Raw genomic sequence first — 27954 nt, 5'->3', positions numbered from 1 at the left:
CTTCGCGTCTCCGCGGCCACCCGAACCAAATCTTCTTTACCGATGGCGCCACTCCTCTTCGTCCCCAAAAAAACCTTGACACCACCACCACCGATCCCCCGCGCTCGCCACCGCCTCACACCCAGACCCCCCCTCCGCCGTGGCCTTTTTCCGCGGACTCTTTCCTACCAGGCCTCCGCCAGCGAAGGCCGACCTCCTCCGCCTCATCGCCGACCAGGGTCGCGGCCTGGAGACGCAGTCTGACCCCTCCCGCCTCGCCGACATCGTCTCCTGCATCGACGCGCTCTCCGCCGTATCCCCCGGTGCGGACACCGTCTCCGACGCCGCCAAGCTCTCCGGAACCTGGCGACCACCAAGCAGGAGCAGCTCTTCATTGTGCGTAACGCCCCATTCTTCCGCACCGCCGCCGACGACGTGCTCCAGGTCATCGATGTCCCCGGCGGCGCCCTTAACAACGTTATCACGTTTCCTCCCTCAGGCGCGTTAGTCGTCAATGGAGAAATCGAGGTCAAGCCGCCCGAGACAATTTCAGGCAGGGTTTTCGTGCTTCACTAACAATCTGGCATCTGTTTCATAATTGGATCAGCTGATAGGCATCTTAATGTGGAATGTGGATGTGTCAGATGATGTCCAACCAAATGGCCCAACGGCTAATTGCCCCCAACCCCCCCCCTCCACCCCACCCCACCCCCCCCACACACACCCATTCGCACCTTGAGCGGCGGCGCTCAATCCTACATGGTTAGTAGACCTTGTCATACTGCACTATAAAAACAAAGATGGGGCCGACGGCTCTCTCCACGAGGTTCGTCGTGAGCAACCATAGTCGCCCCACCAATAGACCCTAATCCGATCTAGAGGGTGCGCAGCTAGTGACGGCAAGCTCCATTGCCTAGCCGTCACCGAACCGCGTCACCGGACTTCACTGCTACATCGCCACTGCCTTCACCGACTCGGACCACACCACCACCATCGCCATGGACGGCTCAAGCAGCTCCTCCGCCAAGCCCTCTAACGGTCAGAGACCATTGCCCCTCTCTCTTCTCCTTCACCTAGATCTCGTAGTTCATGTTCTAGGGTTTATTTTCCATGTTCTAGTTAAGTTATACCCGCTAGATCTATGCCTAGTTGATCCTAAAATCCTAACAATGGTATCAGAGCGTCGGATCTAGCTGTAGATCTAGTTTTGGGGTAGTACGGTAGAAGCAATTAGTAGGAGATGACACGAATTTCTTATTCGGAAGAAAAGCATATCCTGATCGAACTTCAAACCCTAACCCTAACCCTAACCTTAACCCTAGAAACAGATCGGACGAAAGGGGGGAGGACCTACCTGGACTCTTCCTCGCGCGTAACCACCATCGTCGCGCGGGTTGAATCCTACCGTCGCGCGGGAAGGACCTCCGTCGCCGCCTCGTCGATGCGCAGGGAGAAGCCAAGCCGTGCTCGCCGCCTTGCGCGCGAGCCCGGCCGAGGGCACCGTCATAGGACCACTCGACGACGGCTCGTTCACCCACTAGGTGAGCACGCTCATCGGCGAGGGGACCCACGGTAGTGCCGGACAGATCTAGGGTTTGTGGGTGAGCCCACCGTAGCGCGTGTGGGAGCTTAGGGCACCGTCGGCCAATCCGCTCGATGGCGGCGTGCTCTGCCTAGGGCGAGCGCGCGCGTTGACAAGGGGACCGACGGCGACGCCGCTCCGCTGCTCCATCTCTATCGGCTACTGCGCTGAGGAGAAGAGAGGGGCGCGGCGAAGAGAGAGAAAGAGAAGACGAGAATGGGATAGGGTTTCGGGGGTGGCCACGGCGACAGGGTTTTGTTTGGCCGACGCGCGCGCTCGACCGTCCGATGCAGATCGACGACCGAGAGCACTCGGGCTAGATTGAGCCTAGGCGGGCAAGAGCTTTCTTGGCCCGGGCCCAGGCCCAGGTTGCGGCCTGGGCGCGGGGGAGGCGTCGCGAGCGCGTGCGCGCGAGCACTGTTGCTGCTGGGCCGCGCACTTTTGTTGCTGGGCCGCTTACTGCTGCTGCAGGCCAGGCCAAAAATGAACAGCAAATAACGTTTGAAGTTTATTTATTTTCAGAAGCAGATTTGAATGAATTTTGATGAGTTTCGAAGGTTTAAAATTTCTGGTAAAATTGCACCAACGTGTTACTTTTTCGGAAAGTAGATATGAATAAGAAAATACTTCTCAAAAGTATATAATTATTATTTACTCATGTTTTCGCTGCGAAATTAAAGTTTATTATCTTCTAATTAAATTTGAACCAACGGAAGGATTTAATTTTGAGGAGTAGTTATAATTTTCAGTAAATTTATCATTTTGCTATTTTCTAACCAAAATTGTTGATAGCAATATTATAAATGTTTGATTTATGAGTTTATGCATTAATTCTATTTTCTGTCCAACAGTGATGTAGAATTAATATAGAAGAAGTTGTATGTTTTAATTTTGACCAACGTTAAATTAAGGCATGCAATGATTTTGTTATGTTTTCTCACTTTCTCTCACAATGTTTTTCAGGACTCAACCCCATAGCTTTTATCTTGCATATTCCGCCTCTTGAAGGGGGCAATTACAGAGTATGGCGAGAGAAGAATGAGCTCGTACTTGCGCTATCCGAGAATGACTTAGCACTTACCTCTCCGTGTCCTACTAAGCCAGAGGACCCGGTGAGGGCAGAAAATGAGACTGATGCTGATTTCAATGCTAGAAAGTGAGATCATGTAGAAGTTAGAATGAAATACGATCTTGATCGGAAGAAATGGGACATCTCGAACCGTAAGTGCTTGATGGTGGCTAAGTCTACTATCTCAGATGCTATAAGGGGATCAATCCCATATTGTGATACCTCCATCGAGTATCTTAAGAAAGTGGAGAGTCAGTTTACTGGCTCTTCAAAGTGAAGGGACCGTGACGCCTAAGAGGGAGGGGTGAATTAGGCAACTTAAAATTCCAACTCTAAACTATGGCCTTTTTTATAACCTTAGCAAAACCTATGTAAAAGATAAACTATCTAAATATGCAACTACGGTTTTGCTAGTGTGTTGCTATCTCTACCGTAAAAGGAGTAATACAATCAATGTAAATGCGGAAGCTAAATAGCAAGGTAGAGATATACAAACTCCCGTCGACGACTCCGGTATTTTTATCGAGGTATCGAGAAGCACGCAAGCTTCTCCATAGTCCTTGTTGGAGCCTCTCGCAAGGAATCCCTCGTAAGGGCCAAGCTCCCAGTCGGGTAACTCTGTGGATAGCCTCGGGCCTTCCCCACGCGCAAGTGGGTCTCCGACGTGCCTTCCGACAAGCCTCTCCCGGATGCTCCCCGCCGTCTTCACTATCAAGCTTCTAACCAAAACGCCACGGGCCTTGTTCTCTCCGGTACACGGTGGCGACCACACTACAAACACGGTTGGTGTGATCTCGCAAGACTACAAGCCCCTCCAATGTACAATAATGGTGCGCGCAAGCACCGAGTGGTAAGAGGTATGCAAATCTCACAAAACACTAGGCCTAAACCTAGAGCAAGCGCATAAGCAGTGGTCTAATCAACCTAAGCACTTTGCAAAGCACCTACGTTAATCACCTAATGAATCACTAAGCACTATGCAAGTGGAGATCACTAAAATTGTGTCTCAACACCTTTGGTATGTTTCCTTAGCTCCACACACCTCAAATAGTCGGTTGGGGGTCTATTTATAAGCCCCACTAAGAAAGTAGTCATTGGGGATGAAATCCTGCTTTTCTGCTACTGACCGGACGCTGATCACGCCCTGACCGGACACGTCCGGTCGTCCCGACCATTGGAGCCACGAACAACTGATCGGACGCTGCCAGCGTCCAGTCGCATTTTTGCCGCTCTGGAACCTCTTTGTACTCGACCGGACTCTGTTGTCATACGTCCAGTCGATCTGTCGCCAGTGTCCAGTCACTGCTGCTGCCGAGCCTCTTGATCGGACGTCCAATCACCGTGCTACCAGCGTCCGGTCCAGCGTCCGGTCAATTCTGTGAGCTCGTTTCTTTGCGATCTTGCGTATGGCTTGGTTTCTATCTTTATGCTTGGACTTTGCTTGATATCTTGGGTCTTCTCTTGTGCTTCTAAGGTCTTGCTTATGGTGTTGATCATCAGATCATCACGTTGCCTTTATCCAAGTCACATCTTGTACCCTATTGAACTACAAAACAATCACTTGCAAATTCATTAGTCCAATTTGATTGTGTTGGTCATCAAACACCAAAATCCAAAGTAAATGGGCTAAGGGTCCATTTTCCTTACAATCTCCCCCTTTTTGTGATTGATGACAACACGACCAAAGCAAGCAAATAATAAAAATTTAAAATTTAAAAACTATCTACTTGCTAGGATGCAATGCAAGGGGCAAGATTATATAATACTAAAAGATATTACTTGTAAGACTAAAAGATACTACATAAAAACTTATCTTGCCCTTACAAATGTCCCCATGTGGCATTATAGATTTAAGCCTTGCTTCCTACCAATTCTTCTCATTACATAGACTAATCCATAATCTATTATCCTCCCTTTCTCAGATCATTACCACTTGTAGACGCCGCTTGTAGACTATTACCACTTATAAACTATTATGATCTAGCTTTTGGTTCTACAAATTAATGCTTGTTTTTGGTCCTCTAAATTCTCCCTCTTTGGAATCAAACACCGAAAAAGAAAGACATTAGTAGCACAAAGGAGGGTCAAACTTTGTGATCCTTTGAGTGTAGAGTGGAATAGGTCACAAAATTTGACTCACATTATATAGATTAAGCTCCCCCTAAATATATGCATACATATGGTAGAAAGTAAGGCATATGCATATTTGGCAAATTATTGCTCAAGGGAATTTAATCTATATAATGCATGGAGAAAGCATATAAATATCAAAATGAAATCAACATGATGATATCGGTTTAGAAATACCACATGTGGAAATCAATTTGATTTCTACCACTTGCAATAGGTGGTGGATATTTGAAGTATGATACTTAACTCCGGGGACTCTATTTTCCTTGCAATGAGACTACTACACACATGATAAGCTTGAAAAGGTGTTAGTCTCAAAGCATCCAACTTGTAGAGTAACCTCCCCTAAATTTGTGCACACAAGTATGAGATACTTGTAGAAGTCATGCACATTGATTTTAGAATCAATAATACCACTTGAAAGATGACATCTCATGAATGTGAGAATCATTTTCGAAGATGATATTTGGGAGAAATTATCTACAATTTAGACTTTGGCATATATTAGATGAACAATCAAAAGACAAGCTATGTGTCGTGCTCCTAAACAATTTTAAACCATGTAGGTTTGCTCCAAGGGTTAAGAATGAAACCGAGCAAACCTACCATAAGATATACCTAGTGTATGCATGACAAAAGATATAAGCATGCAAATACAAACATAGGCATAAAAAATAACTAGATGCTTAAAGATACCAATTTATAAGAAATACCACTTGTAGGAAATACAAATTGATACTACTTGAAGGAAATTGAATCTAGTTACCTAACATGGGAAGGGGAATTTGGGTCCATAGTATTCACTAACACACTTGGCAATGATTTTGTCCATCATGATGCACCCCATGAAATACACCTAAACTTTTGCCAAGTCTCTAAATTCCCCGATGTCTATCGGACTTCTCACTTCCCTTTCAGAATCCAAACCTTCTTGGTGCTCTTCATGTTGGAAATGATTTCCTTTAGCACCCAAAAGCGTTTGACCCTATTGTTGGCTTGCTTGTTCACCTTGATGGACACCACCTTGTTATTTTTCTTCTTCTTTAACAAGTACGGTGTAGAGGCCTTCTTGTCCACCTTACTGGTGTGGGTGTTGGAGAGCTTGCTTGTTTGCTTCTTCTCTTTCTTCTTTGCTCCTCCCTCATTCTTTACCTTGCACTCATAGGACTTGTGACCTTCCTTGTGGCACACGTAGCAAACCACGGTTTGTCCTTCATCAAGCTTCTTTACTTCTTTGATGGTGTTATCTTGATGAAGTTGGGCTTGTTTCGCCTTGCCTTTCACTTGAGTCAAGTTCTTGGTGAGGCGAGCTACTTCTTACTTGAGTTGCTCATTCTCCTTTGCAACCTCTTATGTGCATGTATCTACAACAACTTTTTCAACATAAACTTGGTTGCACAAAGATGAGTCTAAACATAAATCATTACAAGAAGTAGAGACATCCTTTTTAGACATGTTAAAGATATAACCTTTTCTTTTAGATGCCTTGGTGGGGATTGTACTAACGGCTTCAAGATTAGCAACTTTATTAGTTAGCTCATCACAATATTTGCACATGGTTTTTATTTTAGCAAGCAAACTTTTATAAGCATCTTGTGAGCTAGCTAACTTTTCTTTTAATTTTTCATTTTTCTTTACAAGTTGCTCATCATTGATTGTGCATGCATTTTTTGTTGCACTAGCTTCAAGTTGTTTAATTTTAGTAGATAGTTCAACATTGAGATTAGCAAAGTTCTCATATTGTTCAAGCAAAGTTTTATATGCTTCCTGTGAACTATCTAGATTTACTTTTAATTTTTTGAGCTTCTTTTGTTGGCTAGTGCAAACTTTAGCATAATTAAGATTTTGTTGTACAATTTTATTATAAGAAGGCATTTCATTATCACTATCACTCTTACTAGAGGATGAGCTTTCGTTACCTCGTGCCATAAGGCACATACGAGAAGAGCTTGATGATGAGTGCTTGCGCCCTCGCCTCTTGTGATGGTGTTCTTTTTTACTTGAAGAATCATTCCATGACTTTATTGATGTGAGGGCTTGGTTCTTGCATGCCTTCTTCTTTGTCTTGGGTGTGGGCTTGTTTGGACAAACTTCCATAAAGTGCCCCAACTCGCCGCATCCATAGCATCCTCTCTTTCTTTGCTCATTTCTTTGATTGGTGAAAATGAGATCTTGGATTTGGATGAGCACACCCTTGACATTGAGCCTTTGGATCATCTTCTCCACCTTGTTGATAAGTTTGATTGATTCTTCATCAAGGTCGGAGGTGGAGGAGGAAGATTGATCATCATCTTCTTCTTCTTCTTCATCTTCACTTGAGGAGCTTGAGCTTGAGCTTGTCTCAACTTGCTTGCCCTTCATCTTCTTTTTCTCGCTACATGCGAGAGCTTTGCCTTTGCTTGATGAAGAGGCTTCTTTTTGATCCATCTTACGTGACATTTCAAATACCACTATCTTATCAATGACTATGCCCGAGGTCATGGTGCTCAAGTCTTCCATGTTGTGAAAGATGGTGATGATGCTTGTATATTTCTTTTGTGGTAGCATGGAGATAATCTTCCTCACGATGTCCGCATCATCTAGCTTTGTAAGTCCTATTAAATAGAGCTCATTGATAATTAGATTCAAACAAGAATACATATCACGAACAAGCTCATCATCATTCATTGTTAAGGAATCATAATTTTGTTTAGCTAGACAATGTTTTTGTTCATGGACATTTGATGTGCCGTCATGGAGCTCTTGAAGTTTTAACCAAATTTCGTGTGCCGTATTTAAAGTGAACACTTAGTTAACCACATCCATACTAAAATGATTCAAACAAGCAATTTTTAACTCTAGCATTGAAATAAATTTTCTTTTCTTCACTCTTTGTGAGTTTATCGAGATTCTTAATGGGTTTCATCCCGTCACGAGTGACTCTTCAAACACCCAAATCAACAACCTCAAGGTAGCAAGCCATTTTAGCTTTATAATAGGGAAAGTTAGTACCGTCAAAGTGCGGAGGTCTAGAAGTATCTATCCCAACCACTCTAAATAGCGTCGGCTCAACGGTGGTAAAGCCAAGGGTCCAAATTGAGCCAACTAGCTCTGATACCAATTGAAGGGACCATGACGCCTAACAGGGGGGTGAATTAGGCAACTTAAAATTCTAACTCTAAACTATGGCCTCTTTTTATAACCTTAGCAAAACATATGCAAAAGATAAACTATCTAAATGTGCAACTACGGTTTTGCTAGTGTGTTGCTATCTCTACCGCAAAAGGAGTAATACAATCAATGTAAATACGGAAGCTAAAGAGTAAGGTAGAGATATGCAAACTCCCATCGACGACTCCGGTATTTTTACCAAGGTATCGAGAAGCACGTAAGCTTCTCCCTAGTCCTCGTTGGAGTCCCTCGTAAGGAATCCCTCGCAAGGGCCAAGCTTCTGGTCGAGTAACTCCGTGGATAGCCTTAGGCCTTCCCCCCATGTAAGTGGGTCTCCGACGTGCCTTTCGGCAAGCCTCTCCCAGATGCTCCCCGCCGTCTTCACTATCAAGCTTTAGGTCAAAATGCCACGGGCCTTGTTCCCTCCGGTACACGGTGACACCCACACCATAAACACGGTTGGTGTGATCTCGCAAGACTACAAGCCCATCCGATATACAATAATGGTGCGCGTAAGCACCGAGTGGTAAGAGGCATGTAAACCTCACTAAACACTAGGCCTAAACCTAGAGCAAGCGCATAAGCGGTGGTCTAATCAACCTAAGCACTTCATAAAGCACCTACGTTAATCACATAATAAATTACTAAGCACTATACAAGTAGAGATCACTAAAATGGTGTATCAACACCTTTGGTATGTTTCCTCAGCTCCACACACCTCAAATGGCCGGTTGAGGGGTCTATTTATAAGCCCCACTAAGAAAGTAGCCGTTGGGGATGAAATCCCGCTTTTCTGCTACTGACCGGATGCTGTTAACGTCCTGACCGGATGCATCCGGTCATCTTGACCGTTGGAGCCATGAACAACTGATTAGACGTTGCCAGCGTCCGGTCACATGTCACCGGATGTGTCCGGTCGCATTTTCGCCGCTCTATAACCTCTTTGTACTCAACCGAACTCTATTGTCCTATGTCCGATCAATCTGTCGCCAGTGTCTGGTCTAGCGTCCGGTCACTGCTGCTACCGAGCCTCTTGATCGGGCGTTCGATCACTGTGCTACCATCGTTCGGTCACTTCTGTGAGCTCGTTTCTTCACGATCTTGTGTATGGCTTGATTTCTATCTTCATGCTTGGACTTTGCTTGATATCTTGGGTCTTCTCTTATGCTTCTAAGGTCTTGCTTATGATATGATCATCGGATCATCACGTTGCCTTCGTCCAAGTCATATCTTGCACCCAATTGAACTACAAAACAATCACTTGCAAATTCATTAGTCAAATTTGGCTGTGTTGGTCATCAAACACCAAAATCCAAAGTAAATGGGCCAATGGTCAATTTTTCTTACACAAAGGCTTATGCAAGCACCTTAATAAAGAAATTATTCAATGAGAAATACTCTGGTGGAGGTATTAGAGAGCACATTTTGAAGATGAGCAACACGGCTTCGAAGCTGAAGCCAATGGATTTAGGGCTCAAGGATGAGTTCCTGATTCATTTGGTTTTTGCTTCCTTGCCAAAGGAATATGAAACATTTGTTGTTAACTACAACATGCAACCCGACAAGTGGGACATAGAAAAGCTCATCGCAAGGTGTGTTCAAGAAGAGGAAAGGCCGAAATCCTTATAGGGTGACTCTGCTAACTTTGTCAAGGACAAAAAAAAAGAACTTCAATAAGAATGCTAAACCTTAAGAAAAAGCCCCTCAGACTGAGCACCATTAGAAGAACTCTAATGCTCAAGTTGAGAAGGATCAGTGCAAATGGTGCAAGAAGCATGGACACTACCAGAGGGACTGTCCAGACTTCCTGAAGAGCCTCCTGAAGAGAGGTGAGGATTCCATTATATTCATAGATGAATTAATGTATTTAAGTTATGTAAAATCTACTTGGTGGATTGATTTAGGTGCAACTATTTATGTTGCAAATTCATTACAGGGATTTCGTACGAGGAGGACCCTGCAAAGAGGAGAAAGAAGAATTAAAGTAGCAAATGGAGTTGAAGCTCAAGTTGAAACCATTGGAGATCTTTCTCTAGAATTAGTTGATAGTTTTCTACTTAAGCTTTCAGATGTTCTATTTGTACCCTCTTTACGAAGAAACTTAATAGGTGTGTCATATTTAGATGACGATGCATATGATTGTCATTTTGGTAATGGCAAATGTCAGATTGTTTATAATAATAAATGTGTTGGTCTTGCCTTCCGACAAGACAAGCTTTATTTATTATCACTTTCTGAGAATGTGAATGATGTAAGTACTAAGAATAAGAATGATTCCTCGTCTATGAATGCAGCAAATAAGCGGAAGAGATTGCATGATGTATCATCGAAATTATGGCACTATCGTTTAGGCCATATTTCGAGGGGGAGAATAGAGCGATTGATTAAGAAATTATTTTTTTCTGCCTTTAGAATTTTTAGATTTAGAACAATGCATAGATTGCATAAAAGGAAAGTATGTTAAGAAAATAAAAAAAGATGACAAATGAAGCGCAGGAATTTTAGAAATAGTTCACACATACATTTATGGTTCTTTTCTTATGAAGAGTGTGGATGGTTATGATTCATTCATAACATTTACAGATGACTATTCTCGTTTTGGCTATATTTATCCAATTAAGGAAAGATTGGAAGCATTAGATAAATTTAAAATATTCAAGGCTAAAGTTGAAAATTAGCACAATTTAAAGATTAGGGTAGTAAGGTCCGACCATGGGGGAGAGTACTATGGTCGACACCCCCCATATGGCCAAGTTTCTGGACCCTTTGCAAGGTACTTACAGGAAAATGGCATAGTAGCCCAGTATTCTACACCGAGTGAGCCTCAGCAGAATGGAGTAGCTGAAAGACATAACCGTACCTTAATGGATATGGTGAGAAGCATGATAAGTTACTCTATTTTACCGATAAGTTTATGGATGGAGGCGTTAAAAACCGTCATTTATATACTTAATCGAGTATCAAGTAAGTCGGTGCCCAAAACACCGTATGAGTTATGGACAGAAAAGGAACCCTCACTAAACTATTTACATGTGCGGGGTTGTTCAGCTAAGGCAAAAGTATTTAACCCAAACATAGGGAAGCTGGACTCTAAGACGGTCAGTTGTTATTTCATTAGCTATCCAGAAAAGTCAAAAGGTTATCGCTTCTATTGTCCTAACAGACAAACAAAGTTTGTAGAAATAAGACATGATGTCTTATTGGAGGATGATATGATTAGGGAGAGTATGGTAGCGCGTGAAATTAATTTTGAAGAGAAGCGGATATACGTGCCCACTCCTATGGTTTAGGAGTCATTCTTCACGCTACCTATTGTTGCTATACCAACAGTGCAAGACACTGTAGTTACAACACCTGTTGTTAGTCCTCTTGTGGCAACAATGAATGAACATGAGGAACCTGTCCTTCAGGATTCCCCAGAACCTGTTGTCACACATGAGGAAGGGCAACAATAGCCTCATATAGAACAAGCGTCATCTAACAGGGCCCCTAGAAGATCTCAAAGAGTCAAGAGATCAGTCATTTCTGCTGACTACGAAGTTTATGAATGTGAGGAATTTCAAATGGAGGGTGATCCCACCTTATTTGAAGAAGCCATGAGAAGCGCTTACTCATCCAAGTGGCTTGAAGCCATGGAAGATGAAATGAAATCAATGAAAACCAACGGCGTTTGGAACTTAGAAATAATTCCTAAAGGAGCCAAGGCAGTAGGCTGTAAATGGGTCTATAAAACCAAACATGACTCCAAAGGGAATATAGAAAGATTTAAAGCTGGACTTGTGGCGAAAGGCTTTACGCAAAGAGAATGTATAGATTATAATGAGATATTTTCTCTAGTTTCATGTAAGGATTCTTTTAGAATCATAATGGCACTTGTAGCACATTATGATTTAGATTTACATCAGATGGATGTAAAGACGATGTTCCTAAATGGGGATCTGGAGGAAAATGTTTATATGGCACAACCGAAATGTTTACATGCCGCCTGAAGAAATCCATTTACGGATTAAAACAAGCTTCAAGACAGTGTTATTTGAAGTTTGATAGTACAATAAGAAAGTTTGGGTTTTAAGAAAATATATAGGACAATTGCGTTTATGTAAAGTTCAAGAATAAGAAATACATTTTCCTAGTCTTGTATGTGGATGACATCTTGCTCGCTAGCAGTGATGTTAATCTACTACTAGAAACAAAGAAGTTTTTGTTCTCAAAGTTTGATATGAAGGATCTCGTTGAAGCTTCATTCGTCCTAGGAATAGAGATTCACCGAGATAGAGAAAAGGGGGTTTTAGGATTATCACAAAAGGCATACTTAGAAAAAAGTTTAGTAGAAATACAGTATGCAAAATTATAAGTCTTCACCTGCTCCCATAGTCAAGGGCGACAGATATGAGAAATTTCAATGTCCCAGAAACCAATATGAGATCGATCAAATGAAAGCGGTTCTATATAGTTCAGCTGTCGGAAGTTTATAGTATGCTCAAGTGAGTAATCTAGGAATATAACACTGGAAATTAGTAAAAAAAGTTTTACGTTACCTGCAAGGTACGAAGGGTCTCATGTTAACGTACAGAAGATCTGATTCTCTGTACATAGAGGGGTATACAGATTCTGATTATGCGGGAGATGACAGAAAATCTACGTCAGGATACATATTCACTCTCGCCGGAGGAGCTATATCGTAGAAAAGCTCAAAGCAAACCGTCACTACATCGTCCACAATGTATGCCGAGTTTATAGCATGTTATGAGGCCACAGGACAGGTGAATTGGCTAAAGAAATTCATGCCCGGGTTGAAAGTGGTAGACGATATACATAAACCACTCAAGTTATACTGCGATAATAATCAAGCAGTATGTTATGCTCACAACAATAAGTCAAGTGGTGCTACCAAACACATTGACATAAAGTATTATGTTGTGAAAGAGAAAGTCCGAGATAATATAATTAGTCTTGAGCATATAAGAACAGAAAAGATGCTCGTGGATCCGCTTACAAAAGGCTTACCACCCAGCGTATTCAGAGGACACTTAGCCGGTATGGATTTAAGGAAAAGTCTATGATTCATGAATAATAAGGGTCTAATTGAGAATCTATTTCAAAACAGAGAGGTGCATTATAGCTGTTTAATCTAATGGTAACTGACCGTGACAATGAGGCACGCTCTATGCACTAATCTGTGATGGAATGACAGCAAGATAAAGTAAGTAAGTTGAGATTAAGTCATAAGGTGAAATCAAGGGGGAGAATGTTAACGGCCAATTGGGCCCTTGGATTCGTGCCCTGATGGGGGGCGCCCAACCCTACATGGTTGGTGCCCCCCCGTCACACTGCGCTATAAAAACAGAGGTGGGGGTTAGCAGCTCTTTTCACGAGGTTCACCGTGAGCAGCTATAGTCACCCCTCCAACAGACCCTAATCTGATCTAGAGGGTGCGCAAGCAGTGACGGGAAGCTCCATTGCCTCGCCGCCACCGGACCGCGTCACCAGACTTCACTGCTACATCGCCACCGCCTTCACCGACTTGGACCACACCACCGCCATCGCCATGGATGGCTCCAGCAACTCCTCCGCCAAGCCCTCTGACGGTCAGAGACCACTGCCCCTCTCCCTTCTCCTTCACCTAGATCTCGTAGTTCATGTTCTAGGGTTTATTCATCATGTTCTAGTTAAGTTGTACCCGCTAGATCTATGCCTAGTTGATCCTACAGTCCTAACAGGATGTGTTTGTTCTAGGTTCACCCGCGCAGTTCTGAGAGGGAACAACTGGGAGGTTTCTTTTCCACCGTTTGGAAAAGGATGGTGAGTGCAATATGTTCGCCCCTTAGCTTATATAAGTACTCCTATCTGTCTATCTGGAGTTGCAATTAATCTTTTTAGCACATAGGAAGTAGAGTAGAGCAATAAGCCAATAGCACAAGTGTACCAACCTGGAATATTATAAGTTCGTGTACACATCAAAAGGAAGTTTGTGGGCATATCAGTTGAGTTGAATGGATGATTGAAAAAAAAAGGTTCATATGCTTCCTTGTGGAATCATTGGCTGCTTCTAAATTCAGCAATAATGCTGCTACCCCTTCCTGGTACCAGATGAGGTCTAATGTGTTTTGGTTTGGTCCTAAATTTACTTCTGTGAGTGTTTAGTTTATGCTAGCAGATCAGATGAACTAAAATTTTGCACTTCCTTGCCCAAGTCGCGTTGTAGTCTTGGTGTTGTGTCACCCAGGTGGTCAAGTCCGCTCAAGCTTGCCTCGACATGTTGTAAGAACTGAATCCGTTTTCACCTTAATTCAAAGAGGTGCAGTTCTGCTGCATTTTTTAGACAAAATATTATCTCAAATTTGTCCTTGATCCACCTTAGAATGTTTTCCATGCTTACATATGCAGTTGTGCTTTGGAGGAAAATTTAGGAGCCCTTAAAACCAATCTGACCCTCTTCAGCCAGTGCTTTGGGGGAAATGCAAAATGTTTAAGGTGAAATGGACTAGCTTGTACAGTATGCTCTAAGCCTCTAACCATGCTATGTCTTCCTGATAAAATATCTCATGAATTTAGGCTAAGCACTCTATAATGTTAGCTTGCTGCCCTTCACGTTCAAAAAGATAAATATTAGCTTGATAATTGGCGCTGGGCCGCTGGCTAGAAAAGTGGAATGCCTGTGTTAAACGTTCAGTTTGTCAGTTCTGTTTCAATGTTCTTATGAATTATGTATATTGACTTTCAGGTTTGACACTGTCTATTTGGATGATGACATACGGGTTGCCAAGGACATAAGAGGGGACTATTTAGTGGTTGAGCGTGCTCCATATTCTTGGAATGGATAGTTTCGAACGTTTGGATAACCTTATGCTTTCCCAGCCAAGTATTCATGTCTTACTATGCCGTTTCTTTTCCTGTATATTGTTATGTTCTACAAATACTATGTGGTAAGTCTGATTCATGTTGTACGTGTACTCTCTAACATATTCTCCAAAGAAATTGATAGCAGGAAGTTGGTATTGTGCATATATGTTTTCCTATGTGAAAGAACACCAACTTGCTCTCAAGTACATGAGGTGCTTTGACATGCTATGATTCTGTGATATCAGGCATCAAGGCTCTAGAGCTGTAGGTACACAAAAAATGTTACAAAAAATGCCTGTGTTAAACGTTCAGTTTGTCAGATCTGTGTTGTTTGGTTTAGCTATTTTCTTTCTATTGTACACAAAAAAGAAAAATAGAGCTCAAGATTCTTGATTTTACCATGGAAACTCCATATTTGAGGTGGAGATTAGAGTTGTGAGTTAACAGACTAATGTCTTTTGAATGCATTACAAACAGCCTGTTCGGAAGGCCGTATCGTATCGTGGATTATTTACTGCTGGCTGGTTTGGTGTGAGAGAAAAATACTGTTTCCGGCTAGAAATTTACGATCATTTACGAGCAAGCGAACAGGCTTACAAAATGATTCACCGACCGTCTACATGCTTTATCGCGGCACCGTATTTCATTAAGAGGATAACCAATCGTGTACTTGCTGAGCTTGGTATTACATTGCTATGGCCCATGATATCATCGAAGACATGATGGAATTTATGGACAATTGCATTTTTTTTCCTTGTTAGTATTAGGTGGTGTTTGGTTGCTCCTCCTAACTTTTAGTCGTTGTCCCATCGAATGTTTAGACACGTGCGCGGAGTATTAAATATAGACTAATTACGAAACTAATTGCATAGTTTACGACTAATTTATGAGACGAATCTTTTAAGTCTAATTAGTCCATGATTTGAAAATGTGGTGCTACAGTAAACATATGCTAATGACGGATTAATTAGGCTTAAAAAATTCATATCGTGGCCAACGGATTATGTAATTTGTTTTTTTATTAATATCCGAACAACATATGCAACATCCTCCCGACACACCTTCTAAATTTTAGTCAATGGATCCAAACACCACCTTACTTTGCCAGTTGGTTTCAACTCAATAGTACTAGACTGTACATAGTTTTGTGCATGTGGTGTATGTTCTCGTCTAGGCCTTGTTTAGATTGGAGTTAGAAATCAGTATTTGGCACTGTAGCACTTTCGTTTGTATTTGACAATTATTGTCCAATTATGACCTAACTAGGCTCAAAAGATTCGTCTCGTAATTTACAATCACACTATGTAATTAGTTATTTTTTTATCTACATTTAATACTCCATACATGTGTCCAAAGATTTGATATGATAGAGAGAGAGTGAAAAAACTTACAATCTAAACAAGGCCCTAGTTGGATATGTAGTATAGTTCTGTAAACATTCTGACGTGCCTTTTGTGTTCATGAAGCCGTGCTAGTCTTCCATGGCGACTTGGGATTACGAGCGGGTCGAGTGCGCGCGCCCGATCCCCGAACAGGCTACAGGTAGCAGCGGTTGGGCGGCCACGAATCACGAGACGAGCACTACGCACTACCGGGGACTGCGTGCTGCTGGTCAGCAACAGCAAGCGCCGACAGCCCCCGCGCACCACGTTCCGCGGCGGCGTCACATCGCCCAGAGCCAGGTCGGGGAAGCGGGACGAAAAGCGCCGGACGCGGGCACTGCCGGGGGCCGCGCCGCTCAACCGCGGCCGTGTCGCGCGCGCCGTACGTGCGGTGCCGGTGCGTGGTGCTATGACCTGGCCGACCGGCCGTGAACCGCGTGTCCGCATCTAGCCTCTGTTCTAGCTTCCGAGAATCCTAAAAGGCATGAAACTACTCCTGAGTCCTGACAATCAAAATCATGGGCAAATCACAACAAAAACAAGGCCCAATGCCTATCTCAAGACGAAAAAAGTAGCCGCCTCCGTCTCCGGCGACCACTTTCTTCGTGGTGCAATGTACCTGACCACGCCGAAAAGATCACGGTCTCAGGGCGACAGGCAGATCCGTGATGCATCCTGGTGACAGCAAAGGTTGCAAACCGGCAATAAACAAACTGTACTAGTACGTGGAGAGCAGCACATGGACAGTTATCGAAGCCACCAAAATCCAACACACAGCGGACGACATGCACGGATGTAATAACTTATAACAACCACAACACATGCGTCTTTCGTGCCAGCGACTAATACAACCACTTCCTGCTTTTGAGTTTTGATCACAAGGACACCAATCACACAAGTGTTGACGGTCCAAACAATAGGGTAGCCAGCCAGAGCAGGGGGTGATGCACTGAAAAACTGATGCCTTTGCATTTCATTGCTTCCCGGAAATATAAACACCACAACGTTATTTACATACCAAGGTGTAGTAGTAGTAGTTACGTGCTGCTTCTCACATATATCAACAAGGACTTGGAACCGGTGGAGTTCATACCCATATCACAACGGTGAACACTATATCAAACCAACTAAAGAATTGGCAAGCAAAAACAGACCTCAAGACGGTGACAAAACTGAGACGCGCTATGTATTTACCGACGCCAATCAATCAGCTGCCGGTGGCGACAATTGGGTTAAATGTCACAGGCCAAGCTCTTCTCGTTTCCTCTCCCTGGGAAGCTGAGCGCCGCAGGCTACATCCAAACCTTGAGCACCTTATGAGGCAGGGGTTCGTGTCCATGGAACCCATACAGAACGGCGGGTTCAGTTTCATCGCCGGTATCCTCTGGCAGCTCAGCGATCGGAAGGAGGATGAGCCCATCGGCGGCATGCGCCCGCACTGGAATTCGGTCCGGTACAGGTGGGTGGCGATCGGGGCAGAAGAATCGGAGTTCACGGCTGGGCACGTCGTGCAGAATGACAGAGAAAGGCTGTTTCTCGGTAGCTCTCTTATCGGGCTCGTCCCAGGAAGAGTGATGAAAGAGATGATTGGATGTCTGCAGAGAGGACATGGTATTGCGCCCGCTGGGCTCACTGACGTGTGGCTGGTTGAGCAAAGGTATAGAGCACACCTTGTGCAGAATTCATGTTTGCAACCTACAAACAAAGTGGAAGAGCTCTCGTTTAGGTTTTGCTCGCTGTAAATATGTGTGTCTAGTTATACACAATGTCTGCAATCATGAGAAACGAAGTTACTGGGTGGCTGTGAACCAGAGCATAAAGTGTAAAGCTAATATATGCACTTGATATGAAGCTCAGACTACTACTAGTAGAATGCTAGCTTTAGTGAGAACATTTTCCAGGTATGAATTCAGTTAGCTTGAACTGCAATGGCCAGTAAACCATATACTGGATATTTGGCAGCATACCTTCTGCGGCAACAGAACAGCTCCCTTCTAAGCAGACAGCACACGGGTCAATACAAACAGGTGACTGGTTTAGATACCTCCAACCACACTCCCTAGAGAATGAAATGCCATAAAGCCATCAGATATTTCGGATACAAACAATGCAAAAAAGACCAATATGGTAGGCTGTTAAGTGTTGGAATTCATACTACATGGTCAGGAAAACAATAATAAGGGAAACCATCCATAATTACTTAACTAGGCAACTAAGAACTATGGGCGTACCCAATGCAGAGAGCTCCCGCTCTGTGCGGGGTCTGGGGAAGGGTGTCAATGGCAAGCCTTACCCTCGCCTGTGCAATGCGAGGAGACCGCGACTTGAACCCGGGACCTTCCGGTCACAGGAGGTAAGACTCTACCGCTTGCACCAGGCCCGCCCTTCAACTAAGAACTATGAAGTATAAAATGAACAAGACCACATGGCAGCCTTGTAAGAAGCAATGCAGTTATTTACTATTTAACCCATGCAGACCACATGACGAGGGAACTAACAGAAGCATAACTAAATTAGGGACATGATCACCTGGCAATGTTCATGATACTCTTAAGTGGGAGACAGAGATAAGGAGAAGGAAGAGTGCGTATCCGGCCCTCTGGTTCTTTACTTAAGATTTCCTCAACTGAATTTCTTTGCCAGGAGCAAGCCACCATTAATGGGGTCCATCTGCATAACAGAAATGAACATGTACTTAGAAAAAACCATAGTGCTAACAACAATAGTGAAAGCTATTTGCCATGTGGCAGAAGTTGGAAATCGTACCCGCTAGCATTTTGCACAGTAATGCAAGCTCCTCGAGCAATTAGGAGCTGCAGTGAATAAATCCTTATTAGTACACAATTAAAGGAATTAGCCCAACATTTGAACAAATTTCGGACTAGCAGAACATACTTGACAACAGACAGCATTTCCACCACAAGCAGCATAGTGAAGTGGGGTGCTACCAGCTCCTGCCACATTGAAGCCAAAGTACTTTTCAAACAGTGCAACGAACTAAATGACAATATAGCAGAAAAAATAGTTCACTTAATAAAGTGGCATATATTAATATGTCACTACAAGTGAACAATAAAGTACAGAGCTGATTGACGTGGATTTGCAGATAAGATCAGGAGCAATATATTAAGGTTTTTCAAGTCAGTAAAGGAAGTATGTCTGCTCCCACCTTGAGCATATGTCACACACAGAAGACAACCATTGAAACCATTTCAAGACAAAGAATCATATATGTTGGGGTTAATTTGCTTACTACAATGTTCTCACCAATAGGTTAAGCACTTAACAAGAGTATGCGGCCAAAAAGGTAAAGTGATAAACAGACACGTATATAGTACATGACAATGAACTAACTGTTAACAAAGCAGTTAAAAAAGGAACAATAGCAAAATACCTATTAAGTCTATAGTTGTTCCATCCTCAATAGTGACCTCAGAAACAGATGCTCCTAAGTCCAGCAACAATTGCACGCACTCTACATGCCCATTTAATGCTGCCATATGAAGTGGGGTTAAGCCTCCATCCGCCTTCTGATTTACCATCTTCACCAAAGCACTGATAACAAAGACATACTATTGCATGATTTGTGCACTAAAATAAACTAGTACAGAGAAAACATGCAAGTTATCCAACATACTCATGATCAAAATCAGCAGCTGAATCTTCTTCAGATGACCTATGGTTCATCATGGTGCAAAAATTCGGTGCGCTTGGAACATAATCTGCAAGCACAAGACGCAGGCATCGGGCATGACCATGCAGTGCTGCAAAATGGATAGCAGTTCCACCATTGAGATAATCTGTCCTGTGCACCTGTATACCATTTTGCCACATTAGAACAACATATCCGAGAAACTGTAAGAAATGTTGTTGAATGAAGAGGAAAAAAACTCACATTTGCATTGAAGAGTATCAGTGTTTGAACAACCTCCCAGTGGCCATATTGGCAAGCTTGCATCAAAGCAGTCTATATAGAATTAGCAAAGCATACACTGAGTCTGAGACATAACTATGTCATCTATTACGCACAAGCTCAATACATGGCTTAGAAATTAATTCTACCTGGCCCCTGTAATTCCTAAGGTTGATCTCAACGCCAGATTCAAGCAACAGAGACACAATCTGAACATCCAAAGGGCAAACATATTTGAATACAAATAGTATGCCCATCAACTCTTATGATGATGCTTCTTTAGAAGACAAACGGCATTACCTCATGGTGGCCTTGCGCCGCGGCATAGTGCAGCGGTGAGTTCCGGCCGCCGAATGTCGAGTACCTGGCAAGGCGAGGGTTGTACTCAAGGAGCGCACGTGCCTCCTGCAGGTCGCCGTCGCGGGCAGCTGAGACAAGCCGCTCACCGGAAGCAGAGCACCCAAAGGAGTTGCCCACAAGGCTGAGGAACCCCATAGATGGCCAAGAGGAGGCCCTCACAGCACAGCACCCTTTCTTGAGGGCACAGGAAGACCACGTATCAGATGCCTCCTAGTTTTCTCAATCTTCTACGATGCTGCAGCCTGCGACAAACCGCATTACAAAAAGATCACGAGACAGGCCCAACTGAGGCATGCGGAAGTGGATGATCTCTTAAGCTAACGGCAAGAAAGACCGAATTTTGCCTGCGAAAGCCAAACAATAGCAAGGAACGCAACAGGTTGACTTGAAAAGTCTGGCATAATGCTGCCAAATGGCAACTAGTCTTCCAAACAATTGGAACGAAACGTAGCCTTTTTTTTCACATAATCCAAGAAATCGAGGGTTACAGGATGCAGTATTGATTGGGGAGATCAGAAGAACGCACCTTTGGAGCTGCCCCAAACCGTCGGTCCGGAGCGAGCTAAACGGCGCCGAGACCAGCAACTCGCTCCTCTAAATCAGGGCGAATCCCCGCAACAAAACAAGAGACCAGACAGGGAGGGAGATTGACGAGAGACAAGACAAGCGCGACGACGGCCGCCTCGAGTCCCTCCTCAGCGCCGACGATTCCAGCGAGGGCGCTGGGGCGTCCAATCTCGGAGCCCACGCCAAGGGCGATTTGCAAGAACCAAGCCTTGCGATTTGGGCGGGGACAAGGAAGGAGAAAGAAATAATGATCTTGATTGGGACCGCGACGTGGAGATGCAGGTAGCGGCCAAAAATCTCCACGCCCCAGGTCACCACCCCTGTCCGTATTACTGGCGTGCCGCTCCAAATCTGTTTCTTGTTGCTCCCCCCACTTTTTTTGATCCGAGGACACGAAGCGTAGTGGTTGCTGCAATTAAGAGGAGGCGATGATTAGCACTAGGACGAAGTGGCGTTGGTGTAGCCGAAGCTCGTTGGAAAACAAAAGCGAGTGGTGGCTAATGCAACGACGCGAGACGCGACGCGAGTTTTTTTTTTTCCTTTCTTTTGTTTTGTTGTTTTTGCTTTAGGTTTTCCAACATGGAAATCACTTTCCAGTTGTTCCTTTCTTGTGACCGATTGTTCAAGGTCTCTTTGGCCTTTTCCAGATGGATTAGGGCATTCAGCACGCAGCGGCCCACTTCCATAGTCTTATCTGTGTGCTCTGGGATGGGATATGCATCTCAGAAACTTGAGCATACGTAGGAGGAGTATATATATACTAGTCCTTAGCGTGCGATTAACACCACAGTAACATCTAACAATTTTGGGAGGAAGGAAAACCCATTTGCTGGATCCGTGACCCGGCCTAACCATGTGGAGGCGTTCGGCTCCCTGAATTTTGGGTTTCCGGGTAAGTCGAACGGAGCCGTGTTTTTATCAGTGGTACTACTAAATTTGCGTCTCGTTCGTTTGAATTTATCAGTCCTAAAATAATGTTTTTCTCTCACAGCAAATCAGCCTAGCCAGCTTATCATCCGTAAAAATCATCAACCGAACATGTCTCTATCTAGGTTAGTAGTTAACACCACAAAAATATTCCTAACTCAAGTTAGATCTAGCAGCGAGGTCGGGAGTTGTTGGTGCAACAGCCAGTAGTGGCCTAAATAGCAACGAAATATGTGTCTGCTCGTTTGGCTGTGGCATGTCGTAAACGATCGTAAATTTCCAGCCGAAATAGTATTTTTCTCTCACACAAACCAACCAGCAGTACTTCTTCACGAACCAGCAACGATACGAACCAGCCAACCGAACAGACTGTATAAATGGAAGTGTCGAAACAAATTGCTATTGAAGATGTTGACAGCCACCTCCGAAACCAGTAAGCGCCGGGAGGCCAAAGTAAAAGTGCTGACGGAAAGCGCTTGTAGTACAAGACAATGGGAGACGACGCCACAGACTTAATTTTTAACATAATGACTTTTCTAGTAAGGTCATTCTTCCAAATATCTCATTTAGCTGCTAGTATTCATCCTTAGCGCTCAGCAATGGAGAGATCGAATTTTCCATGTCGCCGAAAGTCGCCGTGAAACCCAATCAACTCACTCCCACGTACGTTTGGACAGTGAAGTTGTTTACATGTAATAAAGCTCCCTACGTATGTTTGGACATTGAAGTTGTCTGCATGTAATAAAGCAGAAAAAAAAAACAGCTGCTGCCATGTCGATTTTACAATAAGCAAGTTGGCCTTTTCTCCTCAACGTTGAATAAAACAACTTACTAAAATAGCAACGTTGCATCTATATATGGTTTTTGGTTGGAGTCATCGTCGGATGGCATTTTAAACAGAATCACTTTCAGATTGAGGTGGGAGTGGACAGACTGGGAGGAGCAATACCAAAGGAACCCATTTATCAAAAAAGAAAGAAAGAAAGAAAGAAAGAAAGAAAGAACCCAGGTGGCGCAATACATGGGCCGGGCCGTTGAAAACCGTTGCCGCGGTGAGCTTTCTTGCTACCTATCCAGGCCATCGCGTGGGCCGATCCCGATGGGGGCTTCCTTCCTTCCTCTGCTGCGTCGATGGCACATGCTCCATTCTCCTTTGATCCTTTCTCCAGCAGCAATCAAGTCAGTCAGATCGGAGTTGTGAGGGAGCAAGGGGATGGAGTACCGGAGTAGGAGCAGCCCCTTCTGCGGGTTGTTTGGACGATATCAAGAAGAAGCACATGGAGATGGAGGCCAAGCTGTGTGATTAACAGAGAACCTGAAACATAAAGTTAGTCTACAAGAAACCTGATGAACCAATAGATTAAAACATTTCTACACTCTTGGTTAAATTCGCCAACAAAATTAGTTGCAGTCTACATTAATTAAATCAGAAATAAGCTAAATTCCCATTGATACAGTTTCTAGGAACAAGAATATCTAAAAATAAAGGGGATACAAGTAAGGTTGGCATAGCACCTCTAGGGACTCTCCCCCAATCCAGTCACCTTTGAAGTGAGTCTACAATCTAATATTATTGACCATGGTGACATGGCGTGATGCCCCATTCCAAGACCTTAGAAGAAGTTTCAGTTCACTTCTTCTGCCCATCAACAAACACAGTACCTGATTTAAGAAGAATTGAGATACTTATATTTGTCATTTATGTATTGTCTTTATTGAAAATTGTCTATCAAAGAGTCCACCTGCTATCTTCAAAATGTAGATGCAAGATTTACCTTCCGGGGCAGCGCGGTACGAACAGGAAGCCAGATCGCACCTGCCTTCCCTGCTGCTGAAAAGAAGGGCTGGCCACAGATTCAGTAGAGTAGTAACATTCAGACTTCGCTGGACACAGATTCAGACTTGGCCCATATCCGACAAGTCCCTTCAACCTGAAATCGTTGGATTTAGCTGCAAATGATCAGCGAAAGCACAGGAATTAAATAACATTTGTCAATAAAAACAAATTGGTTCACCTCTCAATATTATATGTAGTGACAGTTTCACTGTTTTAGGATATGTCAAGTTCATCATGTCTATGTTTGGATCTTGTGTGATTAAAGTACGTGCCGAGAAATCAACACTCTTGCCCAACATGTTTTCTCTAATCCGGCCTTCTTTAGCTTTCAGTCTGCTACAAATTGATTTAATAGGCCTTCTAGAACACTGCGTGGCCCGAGCATTCCCACAAAAAAGAAAGGTCGGTAGAATTATCATATACATGCAAAACAACATTTTATACCTCTCTTGATGGTATCAATCCTAATGTGCTGGGCGATCTGGACAGTTCGAAATGATTTCATCTTCAAGGGGGTGCAACCAAATATTTCTACGGTTAAGATGGTGTTTGAAAAAGAAATGGAGATCTTATCCCTAAGGACAAGGTCTAGGCACGCTTTAACTTTTGATTTATGGATCTAGAATCTGTAGTAACTTCCCTTGTATCCCTTATTTTCTTCTTCTCTTTCTTTGTCTCTTAAGCCTCTGGCTGTTTGTTTGTACTCTTTTGTTCCTTGCTTGTTTTTAATAAATTGCATGTAGGGGCTGGCAAGCCCCTCCAGTTTCGTCCAAAAAAATATTTTATACCTCTACAACTAAGATTAATCGAAAAGCAGGATCATGTTTACACCTTTTCATCTCCCAGCCACTGGCAGGCTGCATACACTTTACTGCCACAGCATCACAATTCTTCTGGTAGTTTATAAAATTTTTCTTTTCAAAATGTATCAACTCCTCCATTTCTTCTTTCCAGATCTGCAGTCTAGAGTAAGGAGAAGATCATAAACAGATACAAGCTAACTTAAGCACATGAAGATACACCACTTGAATACAGGGATAAATACAATGTGTCAGAAATTCAACCCTGGTGTGAGGAATATTTTTTTTTGAAGGTCGTGTGAGGAATATTTGTCTGGTGGATGTCATTGCCATCTTTTTTCTTAAACGAGTTTTACCTCTGCTTTTCAGAAAGCAACAAGTACATAAGTTTGCTGGGGTTACCAGCTACAGCAAAGAGCAACAACACCTATTCTATTACAGAATTCAGATTTCGGCTACATCTGACAGCATAACAGAACTAGGCTGAAAGTTATTGAGCCAACCCATGACTGCATCCTACATATGTCGAAACGCTTCTTATCTCCTTAAGCAAAATCTTCCACCTCTGCATCAAGGATACAGCAATGTAGAGCACGTCAGTTGGAGATTTAGGAAATTTTTTCTCTATCGCCATCTTATTCCTGATGGTCCACATAGCCCAAGCAAAACTTGCAAAAGCAAACATAAGCAATCTGATTGGTAGGGGCCCCTTGCCCTGTAACCAAGTGCAACTAAACTCCTTCAGTGAACGAGGAACATTTTGTAGCTTGAAAACTTCAGCAATCACACTCCAAATGAATTTGGCAATGTGGCACTGGAAGAAAATATGATCCACAGATTCTGCTAAACCACAAAGGCAACAATTAGCAGTCTCTTTCCGACCCCTTTTGATGAGACTTTGGGCAACATGTAACTTGTTATTAAAGATTTGCCATAAAAAGAACTTGATTTTCAAGGGAATCTTTCCTTTCCAAACATAGCCAGCCACCCAGCTAGCTACCCCTCTGTCACTAATGAATCTATATAAGGATTTAGTGGAGAAAGTCATCTGGACCCCTTATGTAGTAGTTTCTCCCGATCTGGTGAAACTAAAACAGACAATGTTAGAGCACGGGGAAAAAAAGATGGTGAATCCGTCCACATTGAGAAGGCGAAGAAATGGCCATAGAAATCAGTAGTTTGTACCTTGAGCCTGCGAGAGAAAGCGGGCTGGTAGACAAGATTTCAAACGATTTCATACAAGTCACCTGAGCTCGGTTTCCAAAGCTGCCAAGAGCAACAACCAATCGAAACTAAGAAACATCTAAGTGGAAAAAAATAACGGAAATAGAAGGATGGATGGATGGACATTACTGAAACAGCAATACTGTATTCTTCAACCAAAGGCTCCTTCGTCGAGTCAATTTGTGAAGGGTCGTCAGTTGAAAGAAACACGTTAAAACCTCTTAAGAAATATGTTGGGAAAGGGTTCCGGTGATAGTCGACAAACAATGAGTTGTTACTTAAAGGTGACATTGCAAGATCAATCTGAATACAGCCAAAACAGAAGATATATTAGTTAGTTTCTCACAAGCAATCATATGAAAATCCAATTGATGTCCAATCTGTTAGATTGATCTCCAATCCCAAATTGGGTCCAACGGCCCAGTTGGGCCTTTGATTCGCGCCCTAATCGGGGGCGCCCAGCCCACTATGGCTGGAGGGCCCCTGTCACACTACGCAATAAATAGAGGTGAGGGCCGGCGGAGCCGAGCTTCCCACCGACAAACCCTAAACCCGATCTAGAGGGCGCGCAGCCAGTGATAGGAAGCCACCAGCCGCGTCGCCACCGGACTGCGTCACCGCGACCACTGCACTACGCCGCCACCCGTCTTCGCCGACCGTCGCTGCCCTAGCGCAGATACCGACTCCATGGCGGACGCGAGCGGATCCTCCTCCAATGCGGTGTTAGGTTTGACACGTCCATCTTCTACCCCCCTTTCTCTCGTTCTACCTACTGTTACTACACTAGTAGATGTTCTAGGATTCATGATTCTATTCAACAGCAAGTACCCGGCTAGATTTATGCTCCTAGTGATCCTATAGGTCTAACAATGGTATCGGAGCCTTATTTAGGTATAGATCTAGCTTATCAGTTTAGATCCGTTTGGATCTGAGAAAAGAATAGAAGGTTCGATCCGTTTTTGGATTGAAACCCTAACCCTAATCGAGAAATGAACCCTAACCTCACGGGGAAGAATAGTGAAACCTTAACCCAAACCAAACCCTAATCTTGATCCTAACCCCATCCCCAACCCTAAATCGGATAGATCCGAGAAAAGAAGAAAGGAAAATCAAAGAAAAGAAAAGGGGAAGGGGAAGAGGCCTACCTCGTCACCGCACCGTGCAGCCGCCTCGTCGGCGCGCGGGCGGGTGCTCGGAAAATAGGCACCGCGGCCAGGGCGCTCGACGGCGGCGCACTCACCCGTTGGGGAGCATGGGCGTCGGTGAGAGGGCCAACGACGGCTCCGTCATCGTATCTGAGACAGAGAAGGAGGAGATGAAGGCTGGGTCAAATCTAGGGTTTTGGAGGGGATCAGAGCACCGCCGCCCAGACCGCTCGACGGCGGCATGCTCACCCGCTGGGGAGCGCCCACACCGGCGAGGGGGCCGGTGTCGGCACCATGGCTGCCGCTTATCGCTTGCTCTTCGCTCGGCTGCTCGGTGCTGTTATGCTGAGGAGAGAACGGAGCGAGGCGTAAAGAGAGAAAGGCCAGCAGAGAATGAATTAGGGTTTCCCCGGGGGCGACGCGACGACAGCTTTTATTTCGAGCGAAACGTGCGCGTGGCCGTCAGATTAAGATGAACGGTGCAGATTGATCGGGCCAGCGATCGGCCCAGGCGAGCACGCACGGCCGCGCGACTTTGGTAGCCCAGGCCTAGGTTGTGGCCTGGGAAGCACAGCGCGCGCAAGCAAAGAGGGCCGGGCCGTTTTGCGGGCTGAGCTGAAAAACAGTGTTCATTTTGAATCAGTTTTGTTTTTTCTTTTTCCAGTAAATGTTTATTTCCTGGAAAATAGATAAATGGCTTAAAGAAAATAGAAAAAAAAAATTCCTGTGGGTAAAATTCAAGGAAATAAGTTCATTTTTTCCGCTGCGTATTTTAAAGTTGTTATTTTCATTATTAAATTTGAACCAACGGGAGACTTTAATTTTGAAAAATGGATATGTTTTTAGCTTATTATAATATTGTTATTATTCTGACCAACGTTGATTAATGGCAATATTATGATGAGTTTTGTCATGCATTAATTTTATTTCTGTCCAACGGTGATATAGAATTAGTGTAGAAGACAATTGTATGTTTTAATTTTGACCAACGTTGGAACTAAGGCATGCAATTGTTATTATTATGTTTATGTTCTCACTCTATATGA

At 43.8% G+C, this 27954-nt stretch overlaps 1 protein-coding gene and 1 pseudogene across 3 annotated transcripts; one reads left to right on the top strand and one right to left on the bottom strand.

Moving 5' to 3' along the window:
- Positions 1-42: 42 nt before the first annotated feature.
- On the top strand, positions 43-14734 carry LOC136464672 (probable plastid-lipid-associated protein 11, chloroplastic; annotated as a pseudogene).
- A 2291-nt stretch (positions 14735-17025) lies between these two features.
- On the bottom strand, positions 17026-21589 carry LOC136464671 (probable E3 ubiquitin-protein ligase XBOS32). Of its 3 annotated transcripts, none has more exons than XM_066463635.1 (11): positions 20935-21589; positions 20349-20752; positions 20198-20257; positions 20031-20102; positions 19773-19948; positions 19530-19690; positions 19031-19089; positions 18902-18948; positions 18665-18805; positions 18103-18194; positions 17028-17830 (listed from the first exon to the last, which is right to left on the bottom strand). In XM_066463635.1, exons 2-11 carry the CDS (start codon positions 20541-20543, stop codon positions 17343-17345), a joined length of 1491 nt encoding a protein of 496 aa, XP_066319732.1. In that variant the 5' UTR covers positions 20544-20752; positions 20935-21589; the 3' UTR covers positions 17028-17342. The 3 variants fall into 3 exon arrangements, with proteins under 3 accessions (XP_066319733.1, XP_066319732.1, XP_066319731.1); XM_066463634.1 differs by having other exon boundaries at positions 17032-17830; positions 20349-20650; XM_066463636.1 differs by lacking the exon at positions 20935-21589 and having other exon boundaries at positions 17026-17830; positions 20349-20618.
- Positions 21590-27954: the final 6365 nt, after the last annotated feature.

The sequence above is a fragment of the Miscanthus floridulus genome, chromosome 7, assembly GCF_019320115.1.
Source record: "Miscanthus floridulus cultivar M001 chromosome 7, ASM1932011v1, whole genome shotgun sequence".
NCBI classification, from domain to species: domain Eukaryota; kingdom Viridiplantae; phylum Streptophyta; class Magnoliopsida; order Poales; family Poaceae; genus Miscanthus; species Miscanthus floridulus.
Note: the sequence above shows the minus strand (reverse complement) of the source record. Positions and strands in the feature narration are given on the sequence as shown.

Bases quoted from the DNA above. Each gene is read 5' to 3' on its own strand.
- LOC136464671 (XM_066463635.1), bottom strand. From the start codon at position 20,543: ATGGGGTTCCTCAGCCTTGTGGGCAACTCCTTTGGGTGCTCTGCTTCC. The intron at 20,258-20,348 runs GTAATGCCGTTT...TTGGATGTTCAG, and splicing joins CGGCGCAAGGCCACCATGAG to ATTGTGTCTCTGTTGCTTGA. The intron at 18,806-18,901 runs GTACGATTTCCA...TCTGTTATGCAG, and splicing joins ACTGTGCAAAATGCTAGCGG to ATGGACCCCATTAATGGTGG.